Consider the following 18,428-nt stretch of genomic DNA (forward strand, 5'->3'; position numbering starts at 1 on the left):
GCCCTGTGGTGCCACCTGTGCTGTGAATGAAATGCCCATGTGCATGTGCGTCTGTTTTTGGACTCGATTCAGTTCCACGGTACTAAGCTGCCTCAGTGACTGAAGCTTTATAGTAAGTCTTAGCACACTGGTGCTCTTCCCACTAGACTCTCCTTCAAGCATACCTCGGCTACCCGTGACCTTTGTGGACTATGCATGTTTGAGAATCACTTGTCAACTTCCACAGAAGTTCTGGATATTGTTTGAGATGATACTGAATGTATAGATCACTGTGGGGAGAATTGTTTCTAGTTTTGTGGCTTTGCAAATAAAGTCTAGGAATATTTTTGTGTAAGTCTTTGTGGACATAGGCTTTCGTTTCTCCTGGGAATGGTTGGTCCTAGGACTGATGGCTGGATTATGTGGTAGGTGTATGTTTAGCTTTTTAAGAAACTGCCTAGTTCTGTTCTAGAGTGGCTGTCCCTTTTCACATTCCCACCAGCAGCAGATGAGAACTCCGGAGGGCAACATGGTAATGGCAGTCTTTTACATTTCAGTCATTCTAATAGTTGTCTAATGGTACTTCATTGTGGTTTTAATTTACATTTCCCAAATGCATAATAATGTGGAGTATCTTTTCATATGTTTATTTGCTATCCCTTTATCTTTGGTGTTTGAATATTTTGCCCGTTAAATTTTTTGTCTTGGGCCCTGGCTGGTTGACTCTGAGGATAGAGCATTGGCCTGGAGTACAGATGTTCCAGGTTCGATTCTGTCAGAACACACAAGAGAAGTGACTGCCTGCTTTTCTTCCCCTCCTTCTCCCCCTGCTCTTTCTCTTCCCGTCTTGCAGCCAGTGTTTGAATATTTTCAGTTGGTCCAAGCGTCGCCCTCAGGCACTGAGGGTAGTTCGATTGATTTGAGCATTGGCCCCAGACGGGGTTGCTGGGTGGATCCAGGTTGTGGTGCATGAGAGAATCCGTCTCTTTCTCTCTCCTCCTCTCCCTTGAAAAAAAATTATTTTTTTCTTACTGGTGTATTCTTTATACATTCTAGATACAAGTCCCCTTCATCAGATACAGTCAGTGCTTTCATCCTGTGCTATGGCTTGTTTTTTCATTAACAGTGTCTGAAGGGCAGAAGTTACACATTTTGGTGATGTCCCATTTATCAAATTTGTTGTTTTATGGATTGTGTTTTTTTTGTTGTCATATTTAAGAAATCTTCACCTTATTTTAGGTCACAAAGATTTTCTCCCATTTCTCTTCTCTAGAAGTTTTGTGGTTTTAGGTTTTACATTTAGGCCTATGATTTATTTTGAGGTAATTTTTATTTATGGTGTAGCATATAGGTGCAGGTCTTTTTGTGGGAATCTTTTGGGTCCTACAGCGATGGCAGCTTCCCTCAGAGAACATTTGTTCTTGCTTCAACCGGTTCGGGGTCACCTTAAACCCTGTTCTGGGTCTGAGGTTCTTTGGACCACCCAGAGCTGTAAGTCTACTCGGGAGAGGGCTCACTTCCGGTTTACTTTCCTTCTGGGCTGTGTGGGTTTTGGGGCCCTGCTTCTTGGGGACCCCACCTGTGATCTCTCCCTCTCTCTCCTTGTACTGTTGTGGGAAGGAAAGTTGACAGTATCAGGATTGGCAGATGACTTTGGGGCAAAGGTGAGTTCTGTACTTGTTTATTGCTTTGGGTTCTGGATTTCACTTTAATTTTGTCCGGTTATTTCCCTTGGTTTTGTTTGTTTCTGGTTGCTTTTTTTTTTTTTTTTGCATTTTCTGAAGCTGAAAACGGGGAGAGACAGTCAGACAGACTCCCGCATGCGCCCGACCGGGATCCACCCGGCACGCCCACCAGGGGCGACGCTCTGCCCACCAGGGGGCGATGCTCTGCCCATCCTGGGCGTCGCCATGTTGCGACCAGAGCCACTCTAGCGCCTGGGGCAGAGGCAAAGGAGCCATCCCCAGCGCCCGGGCCATCTTTGCTCCAGTGGAGCCTTGGCTGCGGGAGGGGAAGAGAGAGACAGAGAGGAAGGCGCGGCGGAGGGGTGGAGAAGCAAATGGGCGCTTCTCCTGTGTGCCCTGGCCGGGAATCGAACCCGGGTCCTCCGCACGTGTTTCTGGTTGCTTTTAAGGTGGAAGTATTCTAGCCTGACCAGGCAGTGGCGCAGTGGATAGAGCGTCAGACTGGGATGCGGAGGACCCAGGTTTGAAACCCCGAGGTTGCCAGCTTGAGCGCGGGCTCATCTGGTTTGAGCAAAGCTCACCAGTTTCAGCCCAAGGTCGCTGGCTTGAGCAAGGGGTCACTTGGTCTGCTGAAGGCCCATGGTCAAGGCACATATGAGAAAGCAATCAATGAACAACTAAGGTGTTGCAATGAAGAATTGATGCTTCTGATCTCTCTTCCTTCCTGTCTGTCCCTATCTGTCCCTCTCTCTCTGTCTCTGTGACATACATAAAAAAAGGATTGAAATATTATGTTCATCTTTTTATATCTTTTAGGGGAAGGATTGAACCAAATAACATAGCCTGCAGTTGAGCCAAGGAAATCCTTTTTCAGTTCCACCTCAGTGTCTAGACTTGCACCTGCTGTGTTCTATAGTAGCTCCTAGCACAGGGGTCGGGAACCTATGCTGCATCTGGCTCGCAGACAAATCTTTAATAAAAAAAATAATAACGTTAAAAATATAAAACATTCTCATGTATTACAATCCATTCATTTTTATTTCCTACCACTCATGTTCATGGTTGCGGGTGGCTGGAACCAATCACAGCTGTCCTCCGGGACAACACCAAATTTTTATTGGATAATGCATAACGACACGGGTCGTTGTATGGCTCTCATGGAATTACATTTTAAAATATGTGGCGTTCATGGCTCTCTCAGCCAAAAAGGTTCCTGACCCCTGTCCTAGCGGCATGTGTCTGTTAGACGTAATTTACATGAAAAGTTCTATTCTACAGTCACACTCGCCCCATTTCAAGTGCCCAGTTCCCACATGTGGCTAGTGGCAACCACCTTGGACATTGCAGAGGCAGAACTTTTCATCAGGGCGCGAAGTTCTGTTGGACAGTGCTGGCTAGGCTGAGCACCTCCCCCGGGGCCTGCGCAGTGCACTGGTCTGCCCTGGAAAACCGCTAGGACACATGTCCTTGCTGCTTCAAGTTCAGCCTTTTCTGAAATCTGCCTGCAGGTGAACGAGATGATGGAGCCCCTTTAGAGGCTTAGTGTGACGCCTCTCCTTCAGGTGCCCTGTGGGTTCTCAGACTGGTGTAGGCGGTAGGCTGAATAGAAACCACTAAGTCCGATATTTAGCTTCCAAACCTGCCAATTTCACTGAAATTTGTGGGAAACATTTATTATGTGTTGGTTTGAACCCCTTCCCTTGGAGTACAGTCCGATAATCAGGCAGTAGTAATGCCCTGCGGGAGTGCTTTGCAGAGCTGCAGGGTAGGGCAGGGCCTTCTCTGCAGAGATCCGTAGGAAATAGCCCTGGTGAAGGGAAGGGTGGGTGAGTGTTCTAGGTTGAAGGAAAGCCCGGGTGAAGATAGATATTGGTGGGAACATGCAGAGCTTGGTGTACTGCATCTTACATTAGTTTCTCATATCAAGAGAGGTGGCAGAAACCACAGATTTCAGAAAATGTCATGAGAGGAAAACCTAAAAGGACATTCCATCCATTCACTCAGTAATCCCCGTTAATTGGTAAGAGTGGTGTTATTTTTCAGATGCTTTGGGACCTCTCTTTGTAGCTCACTGAGCTCCCGTCTTTGGGGAGTATGCTCGCAGTTAGGACCAGACGTGCGGCCCCGATGGGCACGTCTCTAGCCTCTCTGGGGTTATACTCCAGGAAGGTTCACCCATGGCAGTAAGTGGGCCTGTGGCTGGCTGCTCAGGCTGTCAGAGAGGTGACAGTGAAGAGGAACTGAGGGTAGTAGGTACAGGGGAAACGTCAGGGCCAAAGACACAGGCTGGTCCCTTTATTATTTATTTATTTTTTTATTGAGTGAGAGGAGGGGAGATAGAGCAACAGACTTCTGCATGCTCCCTAAGCGGGATCCACCTGGCAACCCCCTACTAGGTGATGCCTTGCCCATCTGGGGCTCCTGCTCCGTGGTTTGGCAACTGAGCTATTTTATTTTAGCACCTGAGGCAAGGATTTGGAGCCATCCTCATCTCCTGGAACCAACTTGCTTGAACCATTGCAGCCATGGCTGCAGGAGGGGAACAGAGGGGAGGGGTGGAGCAGCAGATGGTCACTTCTGTGTGCCCTGACTGGGAATTGAACCCAGGACTTCCACACTCTGGGGCGACACTCTACTGCTCTACCCCCCAACCAGCGGGGGTCTCGGGCTGGACACTTTAACCCTCCTTTTGGCCACCTGGGGTGTAGTGTGCCTGCATTTGGCTACCTTTGTTTTGGGATCAGAAAGCAAGCAGCAGAGATAGAAGCTCAGTTTGACCACATAATATCCGTCAAAAAGTAGGTGTGCCTGTAGCACCAGGGCCTCTAAGACTCCTGTGTGCCCATACTGGTGTTCTGTCTGCAGTGAGGCATCAGATCTTGTATTCTGTGTGCCCACACTGGGGGTCAGTCTTTCTGCAGTGAGGCATCAGATCTTGTATCCTGTGTGCCCACACTGGGGGTCAGTCTGTCTGCAGTTGGGTGTCAGATCTTGCATCCTGTGTGCCCACACTGGGGGTCAGTCTGTCTGCAGTTGGGTGTCAGATCTTGCATCCTGTGTGCCCACACTGGGGGTCAGTCTGTCTGAAGTTGGGTGTCAGATCTTGCATCCTGTGTACCCACACTGGGGGTCAGTCTGTCTGCAGTGGGGCGTCAGATCTTGCATCCTGTGTGCCCACACTGGGGGTCAGTCTGTCTGCAGTTGGGTGTCAGATCTTTCATCCTGTGTGCCCACACTGGGGGTAAGTTTGTCTGTAGTGGGGCATCAGATCTTGCATATCTATCATACTCCCAGACAATGCCCTTGCTTGGTGGTCTGTAGACCCCACTTTGAGTAGCAAGGCATTGGTTTCCAAAATACGGCTCATTACCTGGCATTGCCTTATTTACTTTGAAAGGGGAGTAATCATTGGGGAGTGCAGTTGTTGAGGGCATGGCCTTGGGGTAGAATATGACTCTCTGATGTTGGTCTAGTTTGTTAATTTCTGTAATCTTTGTTTTCTTGTCAGTTAAATTGGCCAAATAATAGAGCTGCAGGCTGATGGGAGAATTACATGTTACATAGCCTGTGAAGTTCTGATGCCCACTAATGCCTGGCCTTATGAAATGTTTCACAAAAGGTAATGTTAAAAATAAACATATACAGGTCCTGTTTGGTTGGCTCAGTGGTAGAGCGTCGGCCCAGTGTGTGGAAGTCCCGGGTTCGATTCCCGGCCAGGGCACACAGGAGAAGCAACCATCTGCTTCTCCACCCCTCCCCCTCTCCTTTCTCTCTGTCTCTCTCTTCCCCTCCCGCAGCCAAGGCTCCATTGGAGCAAAGTTGACCCGGGCACTGAGGATGGCTCTGTGGCCTCCATCTCAGGCATTAGCATGGCTCTGGTTGCAACAGAGCATTGCCCCCTGGTGGGCATGCCAGGTGGATACCGGTCAGGCACATGCAGGAATCTGTCTGTCTGCCTTCCGCTTCTCACTTCAGAAAAAACACAAATAAATAAATAAGTGAACATATACATTACAAGTTTTCCAGTTTTCTGAATTCTCAATCCTTCCTGCATCTTTGCTTAGTTTATAAAGTTACTGTTCAACACACAGAAAATAGAGGCCCATGCTTGCTAGCTCACTCCTTCCCGTCTGTCAGTCCATCCATCCATCCATCCATCCATCCAGAAATGAGCTGGGACAAATGCCTTTCTCACACATGATAAGGAAAGAAGTAGGTGTTTGCATTGGGGCCTCAACAAGGACTCAGCAGACTAGAAGGCAGTTTGACTTGTTTCCCATGGTGGCTGTCCCCTCACTTTCTCAGTCATGGGTAGCTCCTTCCTTGTTAGGGTCAGAAGGTGCAGTGTGGGGTCTTCACATCAATTCTTAAATCAGCATCTTTAAAAATTTTTTTTCTAAATTGTCAGTTTCATACTAAGGCTTTTAAAAGATGCATAAATGGGAATTGTGTGACAGTGTATATTACGTGGGTATTATACTTTAATTATAAATAAAGTTAAAATATGAACCATCACTTTTAAAACGTTGTGGACATTTTCAGACATAAAAAAATAAAATGTTGTGATGAACTTCGTGTATATTAATCACCACCTTCAACAACTATTATTTAATATTGTTGACTCCGTTCAGAGGTACCAGTTGGGGGACATATATGCTGGCATTGGACAGATCTTGTGGTGCCAGCTAAAATGTGACATAGTGACTTATGACTTCCCTAAAGAAGGTGGGGAAGGAGGGCCCTGGCCAGGTTGCTCGGTTGGTTAGAGCATTGTCCCAACATGCCCCAGTTGTGGGTTTGATTCCCGGTCAGGACCCATACCAGAATCAACCAGTGACGGCACGAATGACTGGAACAATGAATAGATGTTTCTCTCTTTCGTGTCTCTATCTCTCTCCCTCTTTCTCTAAAAATCAATTAAAAAAATAAGACGTGGAAGGAAGCAGATACAGAGCCCTGCAGCTTTTCTGAGGCGGAGCGGCGAGGCGGTGCTGCAGGTGAGCAGAGCCCCAGTGGAGGCCTCCCCGCCGACCGGAGCCTGGGACAGAACGCTTGCTTCCTTTTCTTTCTTCCTCCCTTTCCCTCCCTTCCTCTCTCCCTTCATTCCTTCTTCCTTTGTTCCCCCCTCCCTCCTTCCCTTCTCTTGGCTCTCTCTCCTTTCTTTCCTTCCCCTTATCTGCCTGCCTTCCTTATACTTGAGTTAGAATAAATGGTAGCTTTACTTTACTTTGTTGTATTGGTTTAATACTCCTGAGAGCAGTACATATCTGTTGTTTTAACTTGATCATTAGGATGGAGGAGAAGTTTGTAGCTTTTTTTCCCTTTGTGTGTGTGTGTGTGTGTGTGTGTGTGAGAGAGAGAGAGAGAGAGAGAGAGAGAGAGGGAGAGAGGGAGGGAGGAAGGGAGAGAGATGAGAAATATCAACTCAGTTGCGACACTTTAATTGTTCATTGATTGCTTCTCATACCTGCCTTGTCTAGAAGGCTCCAGCTGAGCCAGTGACCTCTTGCTTAAGCCAGCAACCTTGGGCTTCAGGCTAGCGACTTTGGGATTATGTTGATAATCCCGTGCTCAAATTGGCAACCCTGTGCTCAAGCTGGTAAGCCAGTGCCCAAGCCAGATGAGCCTGTGCTCAAGCCAATGACCTTTGGGTTTTGAACCTGGGACCTTAGCATCCCAGGTCAATGCTCTTTTCACTGCACCACCAGTGGTCAAGAAAGCATGTAGCTTTAATAGAGCAAAATTCATCAGAGAAATATGCTTAATGTGTTCCTTCCTTCCTTCCTTCCTTCCTTCCTTCCTTCCTTCCTTCCTTCCTTCCTTCCTTCCTTCCTTTTCTTTCTTCCTTTCCTTTCCTTTCCCTTTCCCTTTCCTTTCCTTTCCTTTCATTGGCAGGGAGAGAGAGACAGGAACTTCGAGCTGCTCCTGTATGTGCTCTGACCGGGGGGAATCGAACTAGCAATCTCATTGCTCTGGGACTGCGCTCCAACCAACCAAACTGTCAGACCAGGGCTTAATTTCTTTTTATTTATTGTTTCAGAGAGATAGAGCAAGGAAGGAGAGGGCGGGGAGGGGGACGGGAAGCATTCATTTGTTCCACTTAGTTGTGCATTCACTGGTTGCTTCCTGTGTGTGCTCTGATCGGGATCAAACCCACAACCTTGTTGTTTCAGTATGATGCTCTTAACTGACTGAGCTAACCAGCCAGGGCCTATTCTTTTTTTTTTTTTTTTTTTTTTTAAAAAAAAAAAGATTTTATGAGCTCCTGAAGAGAAATGGAAGAACACAGGTGTGTGTAAACTACAGATCGAGAGTGCTGGGAGCCCGAGGAAGGACATCCACGTTCCCACTGACGCTCTGGCTGCAGGGCTGGCAAACGCTCTGCGTTAAGAGCCTGACCGGAAACAGTTTAGGTGTTGCAGGCCACATACGGCCCTATAACAAGCACTCAGTCCTGCCACCACAGTGTGGAAGCAGACGTGGACAGTATGTGCAGAAATGCATTGTCTGGGTTCCAATAAAACTTCATTTCTGGTCCCTAAAATTTGAATTTCCTACAATTTTATGTACCATGATGTGCTATTATTTTAAAAATTGTGTCTAATCACACAAAGGCCATTCTTAGTTCATGGGCTCTATGAGAACGAGAGATGGGCCCAGATTGGCCAGGCCACAGACACTCTGTGGTCTAGGGAGGGGAGGAAAGCTTGCCCTGGGTGCTACGCTCAGCCTAAGCTGGGAGGCGCCCCACCTGCTGAGGGCCCCGGTACTCCCCATCATGTCCCTGCCTCTCCTCCATCACTGGCCTTCCCACCACCTCCCTAGCTGCCTCTCCTCCACACCTTTTCTGTCACTTGATACGGTTTGTATTTTACTTATTTTTATTTTCTTTCTCACTTGGATAAGATGTATACTCTGAAGGCAAAATGTCTGCCTCTTCGCTGCCGCATCGCCAGCAGTTAAAATGGCGGTCAGTGACGAATATTGTGTTGACCGTTTCTTTGTGCCACTTTAGTCATCTTTGGACTTTATATAAATACGAAGGGGGTCACACTGTACGTGTTTCTATGTGACTTCCTTTCTGCAGTCAGCCCCGAGCTGAGGGTGTATGTTGTTTGTGCTCCTTCGCTCCTGCTGTTGTGTAGTCTGGCCCGAGTGGGTGCACGTGGGGGTTGTCTGCAGGCTCCACTACTGTGGGGGCCGCTGCACCCGTCTCCTGCTGCTCGTGTGTGTGGGGGTGCAGCCTGTCCACCGCGGAGCATCGCTGTCCTCTGGGCTGGCCAGTCTTCCGCATGGCTAGTTGCTGCCAGGTTGCTTTCACAGTGCTTGTACCAATTTACATCCCCACTGAGGTGAGAAGGGACTGCTGGCTCCGCCTCGAGCCCACGGTGTGCTTGTCCCACCGCCTGGTCCAGGTACCGTCCTGCTGAGTGTGTAACAGTCTCTGTTGTGGCTTCAGATTGGATTTCCCTTATGACTGCTATTGAGCTGCTTTTAACATATTGGCCATGTTTCTTCTCTCTTTTAGAAAATCCTTGTGTAGTGATTGGCCTACTTTTCTTTGTATGTTTTTCTTACTGACCTGTAGCTCTTCTTTCTCTGTGTGGATTACGACAGCCTTTGTCATGTCTTCCAGTCGGGGTTTCTCCTTTTACTTTTGAGGCACCTTGGAACTAAAGTTCTTCATTTTAATATCATCTTTATTATTTTCTTTTATGATTAATATTTTTGTCTCATTTAAGGACTCTGAGGACTAAATTTTGATGCGAGGTATTTTTATTGTTCATAAGGCATTTTTCCATTCAATAAATATGTTCAATATTTCTTTTTTCTAGTTTCCATTAAGGTCCTTTAAAGTGGTTGATAAATTCCAAATGAGTGAATTTTTAAAAAGATTTTTATTTACTGATTTTACAGAGAAAGGGGGGGAGGAATGAGAAGTAGCAACTCACAGTTACTTCACCTTAATTGTTCATTGCTTGCTTGTTGAATGTGCCTTGACCAGGCAAGCCCAGGGTTTCAAACTGGCGACCTCACCATTCCAGGTCAGCACTCTATCCACTGTGCCACCACAGGTAAGGTGTGAGTGAATTATTTGATGGGACTTATTTCTAAAATTGGATTGTAGTCACAAATTTTGTTGCGTATGAAACCAATTCTTTGAAATGTTACCTTAAATAGATTTAAATCATAGTTCAGTTTATTAAAGATCTTGGTTTAACTTAGAAACTCCTGGGCTCTGAGCTAGTTAAACTCCGGCTCTGTGTAATTTATACCTCGGTTATGCAAACTGGACTTGAGTAATAGATTAGCCTAAGTTTTTAGTTAATAGAGTCCCTAATATTTTACTCTGGCCGCTGGGACACGTGTGTGATTTCCGGGCCGGGTCACGGTGGTCACGCACCTCCTGAGCATTGGCCTCTGTTCTCGCCGACTGGACTGGACCTTCGGGGAAGGCGTGGGCTCCCGCCAGCCCATGTGAGCCTCGCTGGCAGACAGGGCTCATGCTGTGACCTCAGCTGCCCTCCTGTCCGTGGCATTTGTTAATTAAGCTGTTTGATTTTGCTTTCTCGAGGACTGATGAAAAGAAAACACGGAAAGACAGACAACATTTAGTTTGTGGTTCTTCGAGGCCGTTTAGCTTCTTAGTGCTGGTTTCGGGTGCCCTTTTCATTTCTGTTCTGTTTGTTTACAAAAGGAATATTAACTTGAAAATTATAAAAATTAAGTGAATCAGAAGTTAAATTTTGTCCCTTCCATAAAGCCTCAGGTGTTAGTGATCGAAGGTGTCTGGGTGTCCTAGTTTGTGTCCAGGGGCAGGTCCTTTTAACAGGAATCGGTCTCATCTGGAACACAGAAGACCTGGGCCAGACCCTGGCTCTCTGCCTTTGGCCATGTGACTTTTGACGAGTTGTTTAGTGTCTGCAACTCCCGGTGACCTTATCTGTAGGTCTGTATCTGTGATCTCAGCCTTTGAGGTGTGTCCAGTCAGCATGTGGAGTGGACACGAGCGCCAGGTGCCAGCATCGCGTCTGTGACAGACTTGCGCAGTGCTGGCTGCTGCAGGTCCGGTCCTCGTGCTCACTGGGTGTCCCTGGTTTCCCCGGGGCCCGTCTGTTCAGTCACTTCATTTGTTCGGTATTTATTAAGTTCCTGTCATGTCATGAGTGCAGACCTGAGGGGAGCGAGCCCAGTACAGCTCAGGGGCGCGCAGGGGGATGCCCGCAGTGCTGATGCCCCAGCAGGGGCTCTGAGGACCCAGAGGCACCCCGGGCCCCAGTGCTGGTCAAGTTCAGGTGCCACCTGGCAGCAAATACTTTTGGCTTTGTGGGCCACCTATGACCGGCCACTTTTTTATTTTTAGCCCTTTAAAAAGGTAAAAAAAAATTTTCTTAATTCAGGAACTTGACAAAAATTGGCTGCGGACTGGATGTGCCCTCTGCAGGTTCTGCAGGTTCTGCGGTGTAAGAGGGTTTGGGGAAGTTCGGGGGACGGTGGGAGTGGGGAGGGCTTTCTGGACGGAGAACACACTGCGCAGGGCTGTCCTGGGGGGGCCTGGGGTCCGTGGGGCTGGATGTCGCTGCCCAGTGTGGAGGACAGGATGACTGGCTGGAGCAGGAGGTGAGAAGGTGCTATAGGCGCGGTCAGTGCCGTTGGCCCTTGTTCTGACACAGAACAGTTTATGAAGGGGGGGTCGCTGGCCTGGAGTCTCAGCGCTCAGTGCAGGAGGTAATTGGATGTGCTCAGTACAGAGGTACTGCGGCCGTGCTCTATACGGGAGGTGTACAGCGCTGCACGTGGAAGGGAAGGAACACACCTGTGTCAAGGGGAAGGCTGCCTCGTTTTGCCTTCTGATGAAGTGGCTGGCAAAGTACAGATGTTCTGAGTTGACAGCTGTGCTGTCTTGGATATAGTATGATTATGTTGTCCAAAGAAATGAAGAGGGTTTTAGTTAAGGGTACAGCTGAGGGGCTGGGGAGAAGGGGTGACGTGCAGCCTGCTTCTGAGTTAGTCTCGGGCCCTGAGTGGGGAAATGGAGGGACAGGGCCCGAGGGGTGTCCAGGGCAAGTCCAGCCTGGTGCCCAGGTTTCTCCTCTGGTTCGTGAGGCTCCCTTTGCTGTTAAGCAAATACTAGTGATTGAACAATTGTTTGGAGGAGGAAACATTCTCTGCTAGGTCCATGGACCCAGAAACTAAGAATTGTGTGTGCGCGGTTTCCCTGGGGGAGACTTGGGGGCCCATCAGATTGTCAGGAGCCGCAGCCCCTGGGAGCGCTCCCTGGTGTCAGCCAGAGGTCAGCAGGTGCTCTGTGGGGGTTTGAGGAGGTGGAGAACGTCAACCATCGGATCCCAGGAGCCCCCCGGGATGCGTCCCCACTGCCAGGTGGAACGCACACACGCAGGAGCTGTGGTTAGACCGTCTCCCCTGGCCTCTCCCGTCCTCCAAAAGTCAAAACAAGCCACGTGTGGTCCGTAGAGGCTAGCCAGGTGTTTGGGACTCTAATTGTCATGAAATGTTTTCAACATGCTATTGTACCTTAGACAGGGCTGAAGTTTCATCCTATTAGGCATATCTTAATAGTCACATGGCTGTGAGAGACGGACAGGTGCCAGTGTTAGTATGGGATGTGCCAGCACCAGGGATGAGTGTGGGTCCTTCTATCGGGTTAGAAGTGTGTGAACAGTGGGTTGTGGAACCATCCCCGAGGGTGTTGTTATGGTGAACACACTGGGAGCAGAATGCCGCTGGTGATGAGCTGCTGAAATACGGAGTTCTGGAGTCTAAATGGAATTGGTTCCTGCTCGCCTCAGCGTGGTTCTCTGCGGTGTCCGAATCGCAGGCTACGGAGGACAGCGGTCCTGCAGAGAGGTGGCGAGCTTGCGGGAGACAGCTGCTCTGGAGGGTGTTGTTGTAAAGCACCGTTTCGCCGGGTTTACGTAGAGACACCAAGTCCAAATGAATTTTTAAGGAGTTTTATTAAAAGGAGGAAATTTAATGTGCCGGCCGCATATGGCTAAAACGGGGCATAGCTGACCCAAATCTTGCGCCTGCGCATAGCCCTGAGGCAGGTTATGTACCTTTGATCACACACAGGGTGGTGGGAAAAGGGGGAGGGGGAGTGATGACACAATTCATTAGCAAGCTTGTAACACTCATCTATAGGATTTATAAAAAACATTTCTACATATTAAAACTTACAAGGTAACACCATAGTGAAAAATGTTGTTCTACATATTAAAAGATATTCCCAAATTTTTTTAGTGTTCATTTGCCATTGCTTTGTTTAGAGGTATATACATTATATACATTAATCACAAGTTTTTTCAGGAGGGCGGGAAGCCTACATGGCACCTAATGGATAAGCACCTGTGAATGGCCCATTAAAGAAGAAAGAAAGAGAAAGGAAAGGCTTAGCTTAATCTCTCCCTCCCATCCCCCCCCCCCACCTGGCTAGGTGTTTACCTGGTTTCTCACAGGGGTGGGGGAGGGGAATCTAAGTCTTCCCAGCACAAAATCTCTTTAAAATACAATGTTGTTGTCTATCCTGAGTTGGTGCAAAATCACACACAAGTATAAATATATTCACAAAATCTCTCTGTATGCTTAGTCCAAATTATAAAATGCCCTTTAAGCTTCCTAGTAAAAAGGAGTTTCCTACACAGTATGTCTCTGCAAACTTGCACATTTCTTTCTCTTTATTCTCTACAGGAAGGAGAGGACAAGAAACCTAACTATTTTCCCTAAAATATTAATACTAATTTTTTATTCTTTGGTACCTTACCACAGTGTGGGTCTTCTATTTTATTTTTAAAGATTTATCTATTGATTTTACAGAGAAGGGGGAGTGAGAAGTGTCAACTCATAGTTGCTTCACTTTAGTTGTTCTTTGCTTGAGTGTGTGCCTTGACCAGGCAAGCCCAGGGTTTCAAACCAGCAACCTCAGTGTTCCAGGTCGATGCTCTGTCCTCTGCATCACCACAGGCCAGGCTGCAGGGTGTGGGTCTTAGAGGGGAGACCCTGGAAATGGGTTTATCTCTGAGAAAGTTTTTCCTGTTGAGAAACATGGTGGCCTCCATTAAGCACAAAGTGTCACAAATGGCAAAGACGTATGAAATGATGGACTTCAGTGATGGTGTAGAAGTTAAAAGGGAAAACCTAAATTGATGAAGATATCCCCTCGAGAGGTCAGGCTGTGGAGGACTGTGACTCAGTGCACGTGAGACACTTGAGGTCCACCTGGGCTTCTAGGTCATGGCCAGGTGTCGCTGGCAGTTTGCTTTCTGTTTGGAAAATGTTAGTTGTATCCTAAGGAACTGACTCCACAGAGCAGATTGCAGGAGGAACTTAGTTTAAGTGTACATTGTCTGCATTTGAATGATTTCACTTTTCGCTTTTATATTGTAGTTGACATACAATGTTATGTTAATTTCAGGTGCACAACATAGTGATTCACTGAATTATTTTTTGACAGCTCATGGTGGAAGAGTTGGTTGAAGAGGGGGAAGAGGTGGTGTCTTTGATTGTCATCTGTCCTGTGAGTAGCCCTTTTGACCATTGCATTGGAAAGTGTTCAGACGTTCCCTCTGGGTTTGCCCCCTTTGTTCTCATTGCTCTGGGGGAATCTAGAATTTGAGAGGTTGCTCTAAATGTAGGGCTTCTCTGGTCCAGTGCTCCACTTCACACGTGAGGAAGTTCCCAGGAGGGGTGGATGACCCTGTGAGGGTGGGTTGGGAGAGCTCTTCAGAGAACCCTGACTTTTAGCGCGGTGCTGATCATCTCAGTCGGTGTGTGTATGTGGGGAGACAGCTTGTGAAAGTGAACTTCCCTGTCTATTGGCAGAGAGGTGACGGAAACAATTGACAGTGTTGACAAAGTGGCAGAAGAGATGACATCATTGGTCTAGTGCCAGAATTATTCCCAAGTAACTCTGGTTTCCATTCACTTCTGTCCACGTGATCGTGGCTATTTGAGAGCTGACAAACAAGACTTAGATACTTCTGTATTCTGAGTTGTAAAGACTAATGATGTGATCTCCCCTCTGTCACACTGACAGGTTTTCATGGCGCTCTTGAGCACCTACTAAGTGTGCTGGTGGTGGGGTTCATTGACAGATACAGTCCCTGCCCTCAGGATGCTTTCGGGGCATCAGTGTTTTGAAAGCATGTACATGAGAACCACCAAGGAGGTGTATTAAAAATGCAAATGCCTAGAGCCATCCCCCAGCGGTGTTGACTTGTCATCTTCATGAGAAAGGCTGCCATAGTGTTGGTGGAAATCTGCTCAAAGACCTGCAGCTCTGCAGGCCCCCGGACCCCCTGAAGGCTCCCTGACTCCTGGGGAGGACCCACAGAACTCAAGAAAGCCTTACCCTCACGGCTGTGGTTCGTTACAGTGAGCAGTACAGACGAGAGTCGGCCGAGGAATGGCAGGCAGGGAGAGTCCGGGGGGACCGACGTGAGCTCAGGTGTCCTCTCCCTGTGGAGCCGTGCTCGGGTCTCAGCGGTGACGTGTGGGAACATGCACTGAGTATGGCCATTCGGAAGCTCACCTGAGCCTTGGTGGCCTCCCTCACTGGAGTTGATCACATAGGCACTGCAGCATGACTGGACTTAGTCTCCAGCCCCTGCAGAAATCAGGGCGGTCTAGCGTGGCACAGGGCCCCACCTAGAGTCACTCCACGTGGTGGGAGCCCAGCCCCTGCTGCACAAGAGGCAGCCCTGGCAGGCAGGAGAGGCCCTGGGCTTAGAGGTTGCTTCCCAGGGCCTGGGCAGGGGCAGACTTTGGCGTGGGCATCTTTAATCCTTGACTGCATGAAGCCTGAACAAGGGAATTATTTTTGTCATTACCAAGGAGTTTACAAAAGTATTCCTTGGATGTAGAAGAAACATGTAGCAACCACACTTGGTGTAGTTCACTGCAACACTAAAACCCCAGAATTTCTGCACATAGGCTGTCTCCAGAAGTGTGTCCTACCTGACACCTCTCCTAATGTTTTCATCAGGAGTGTTAGTCACGATAAGGAGTCATGCTGGGAGACAGCTCATCTTAAGAATCAGAATTTTAAAATATTTTGACAAGTTGTAACGAAGTGCTAAAATCAAGGTAGAATCCATTAGGAATGAATGTATAATGACGGCTTAAGCTGAAAAGGAAACAGACTGAGAAAGTCGAAGAATTAGATTCTTCCTGGTATTTGCCCGTTGGCATGCCATTATGTTGCAGATTAATCACTTCCGATTGGTGGTTCGTCAGCAGCACCACTTTTCAGTAGCATTCTCTCCACTTCGTGTATCTGTGTCACAGTTCGGTGGTTCTTGCAGTATTTCAAACTTTTCCATTGTTTTGTCATGGTGATCTGTGATCAGGGAGCTTTGACGTTACTATTGTAATTGTTTTGGGCACCACAAACTGTGCCCATCTAAGATGGTGAACTTAATCGGTAACTTTGCTGGGTGTGTTCTGGCTGCTCCACCAGCCGGCCAAGCCTGCATTCCCCATCTCCCCTTCTCCTCGGGCCTCCCTTCCTGAGATGGCAATATTGAAATTGGGCCACTAACTAACCCTGCGGTAGCCCCCAAGTGTTCAAGTGAAAGGAAGAGTGTCATGTCTGTCCCTTTCAGTGGTGGTCAACCTGGTCCTTACCGCTCACTAGTGGGAGTTCCAGCTTTCATGGTGGGCAGTAGCAGAGCAACCAAAGTATAAATAAAAAGATAGATTTAACTATAGTAAGTTGTTTTATAAAGATTTATTCTGCCAAACTTAGCGAAAATCTGACATAAAGTACTTGGTAAGTAATTATTATTATATGCTTTAACTTGCTGTAACTCTGCTTTATAAATTTTATAAAGTAAAGTTACTTCCCTACTTTATAAATCACCATTACTGTGGAACCAGTGGGCGGTTAGAAAATTTTACTGCTAACAGAGATACAAGAGAGGGCGGTAGGGATAAAAAGGTTGGCTACCCTTGCTCTACCTGAAAAGCTAGCCATGGTTAGGCTCAGTGAAGGAGGCACTTTGAAAACCAAGAAAGGTTGAAAGCGAGGCCTCTGACACCAGGTAGCCAAGCTGTGAGTGCCAAGGGGAGGTTCCTGAAGGAAGTGCAGAGTGCTGCCCAGTGAACACACGGCCATAGGAAGTGAGCCGGCCTCACTGCTGGCGTGGGCAAAGTGCCCGTGGTCTGGACGGAAGCTCAGACCACCACCGCGTGCCCTCAGCCAGATCCCAGCCCAGAGCAGCTCCTGTCTCCTCAATTCTGCGATGGCTGAGAGCCGAGGAGGCCACGGAGGAGAAGTCTGCAGAGGAGAAGTCTGCAGCCGGCTGACGCTGGGTCATGAGGTCTGAGGAGAGGAGCCATCTGCATAATGCAGAAGTACAGGTGCCGCGGCGAGTGCTGGTGGGGAAGCTGCAGCAGTCGTCCGGAAGGGCTGGCTGAGATGAGTCACGAGGGCAGGTTGTCAGTGTAGACGGAGCTGCCTTCCACCGGAAGACGGTGCCTTCTGAGACCTTGATAGCTAGAGAGAGGTCAGGGCCAGGCTTCACAGGGCGGGCCGACAGATGCTAACACAGCTGGTGACTTTAAGTTGAAGCCAGTGCTCACATACCATCCCGAAAATCCCAGGGCCCCCAGACCCTGCCGTCTCTGCTCTGCCTGTGCTGTGCACACGGACAGCCAGGCCTGCGCGGCGCGTCTCTGCGCAGCGAGGGTGGCTGACTGGCTTGTGCTCACTGCTGCGACCTGCTGCTCAGGAAAAAGGTTCCTTCTAAAGTGCTGCTGCTCATGCTCATGGACAGTGTGCCTGGTCACCCAAGAGCTCCGACGGATATGGGCGAGATTCACGTTGTTTTCAGGCCTGCTGACAGTGTCGACTTGAAGTCTTACTGTTCGCCTGGCCGGTGGGTTCGCGGCAGAGCGTTGGCCCGTGTGGGGGCCAGCTGCTCAGTCTCGTGACCAAAGCTGAATGGCGGAGGAGTTGGTTTTCACAGATGAGCAAAGTGTTTTCTTAAGATGGAACCTACTCTGAGATACTGTGAAGATGTTGAGATGACAACAAAGGACTTAGAATAGGACATAAACTTAGTTGCTGGAGCAGCAGCAGCGTCTGAGGACTGACTCCGGTTTTGAAAGAAGCTCTGCTGTGGGCAGCGTACTGACAAACGGCATCTCGTGCCAGGCAGCAACCACTTGTGGAAGGGAGGGTCAGTTGATGCGGCAGACTTCATTGTCATCTTTTTCATTTTATTATTGTTATTTTTTGCGAGAGAGACAGAGAGAGAAAGAGAGAGAGAGAGAGATGAGAAGCATCAGTTCATTGCGGCAGCTTTGTTGTTTGTTGATTGCTTTCTCATGTGTGCCTTGACCGGGGATTTCAGCAAGCCAGTGACCCCTTGCTCAAGCTAGCGACCTTTGGGGGTCACGTCTATGATCCCACACACTCAAGCCAGCAGCTCTGCACTCAAGCCAGGTGAGCTCACTCTCAAGCTGGCGACCCTGGGATTCTGAACCTGGGTCCTCTGCGTCCCAGGCCGGTGCTCTATCCATTGTACCACTGCCTGGTCAGGCCATTGTTGTCTTATATTAAGAAGTTGCCACAGCCATCCCAGCCTTCAACACCCAACCCTGATTGGTCAGCTGCCATCAACATAGATACAAGACCAGCAAACGGTTATGACTGGCCTGAGATTGCAGAGCTGAGAGAGCTTGTCGTTGTCTCTAGAATCTTGCTATGTGGGTGGAGGAGGAAATGGATTAGGGGAGATTGAA

General features: G+C 48.4%; 1 protein-coding gene across 7 annotated transcripts in view; it reads left to right on the plus strand.

Annotated features, from left to right (window-relative positions):
- Positions 1 to 18,428, plus strand: part of PTK2 (protein tyrosine kinase 2) — a 197,514-nt gene that overhangs the window by 7,351 nt on the left and 171,735 nt on the right. For 2 of the 7 annotated variants that reach the window (XM_066265595.1, XM_066265592.1), the window contains exon 2: positions 14,137 to 14,199. The exons of 2 other annotated variants lie outside the window; for them this stretch is intronic. Coding sequence is in view for 1 of the 5 variants with exons in the window: in XM_066265588.1 (XP_066121685.1) it covers positions 5,253 to 5,283 (31 nt within the window). In the remaining 4 variants the exon portion in view is untranslated. Of the gene's footprint in view, positions 1 to 5,172; positions 5,284 to 14,136; positions 14,200 to 18,428 lie in introns of those variants that run through there. 3 more of the 7 variants (XM_066265593.1, XM_066265588.1, XM_066265594.1) reach the window with 3 other exon arrangements.

The sequence above is a fragment of the Saccopteryx bilineata genome, chromosome 3 (genome assembly GCF_036850765.1).
Source record: "Saccopteryx bilineata isolate mSacBil1 chromosome 3, mSacBil1_pri_phased_curated, whole genome shotgun sequence".
Taxonomy (NCBI): Eukaryota; Metazoa; Chordata; class Mammalia; order Chiroptera; family Emballonuridae; genus Saccopteryx; species Saccopteryx bilineata.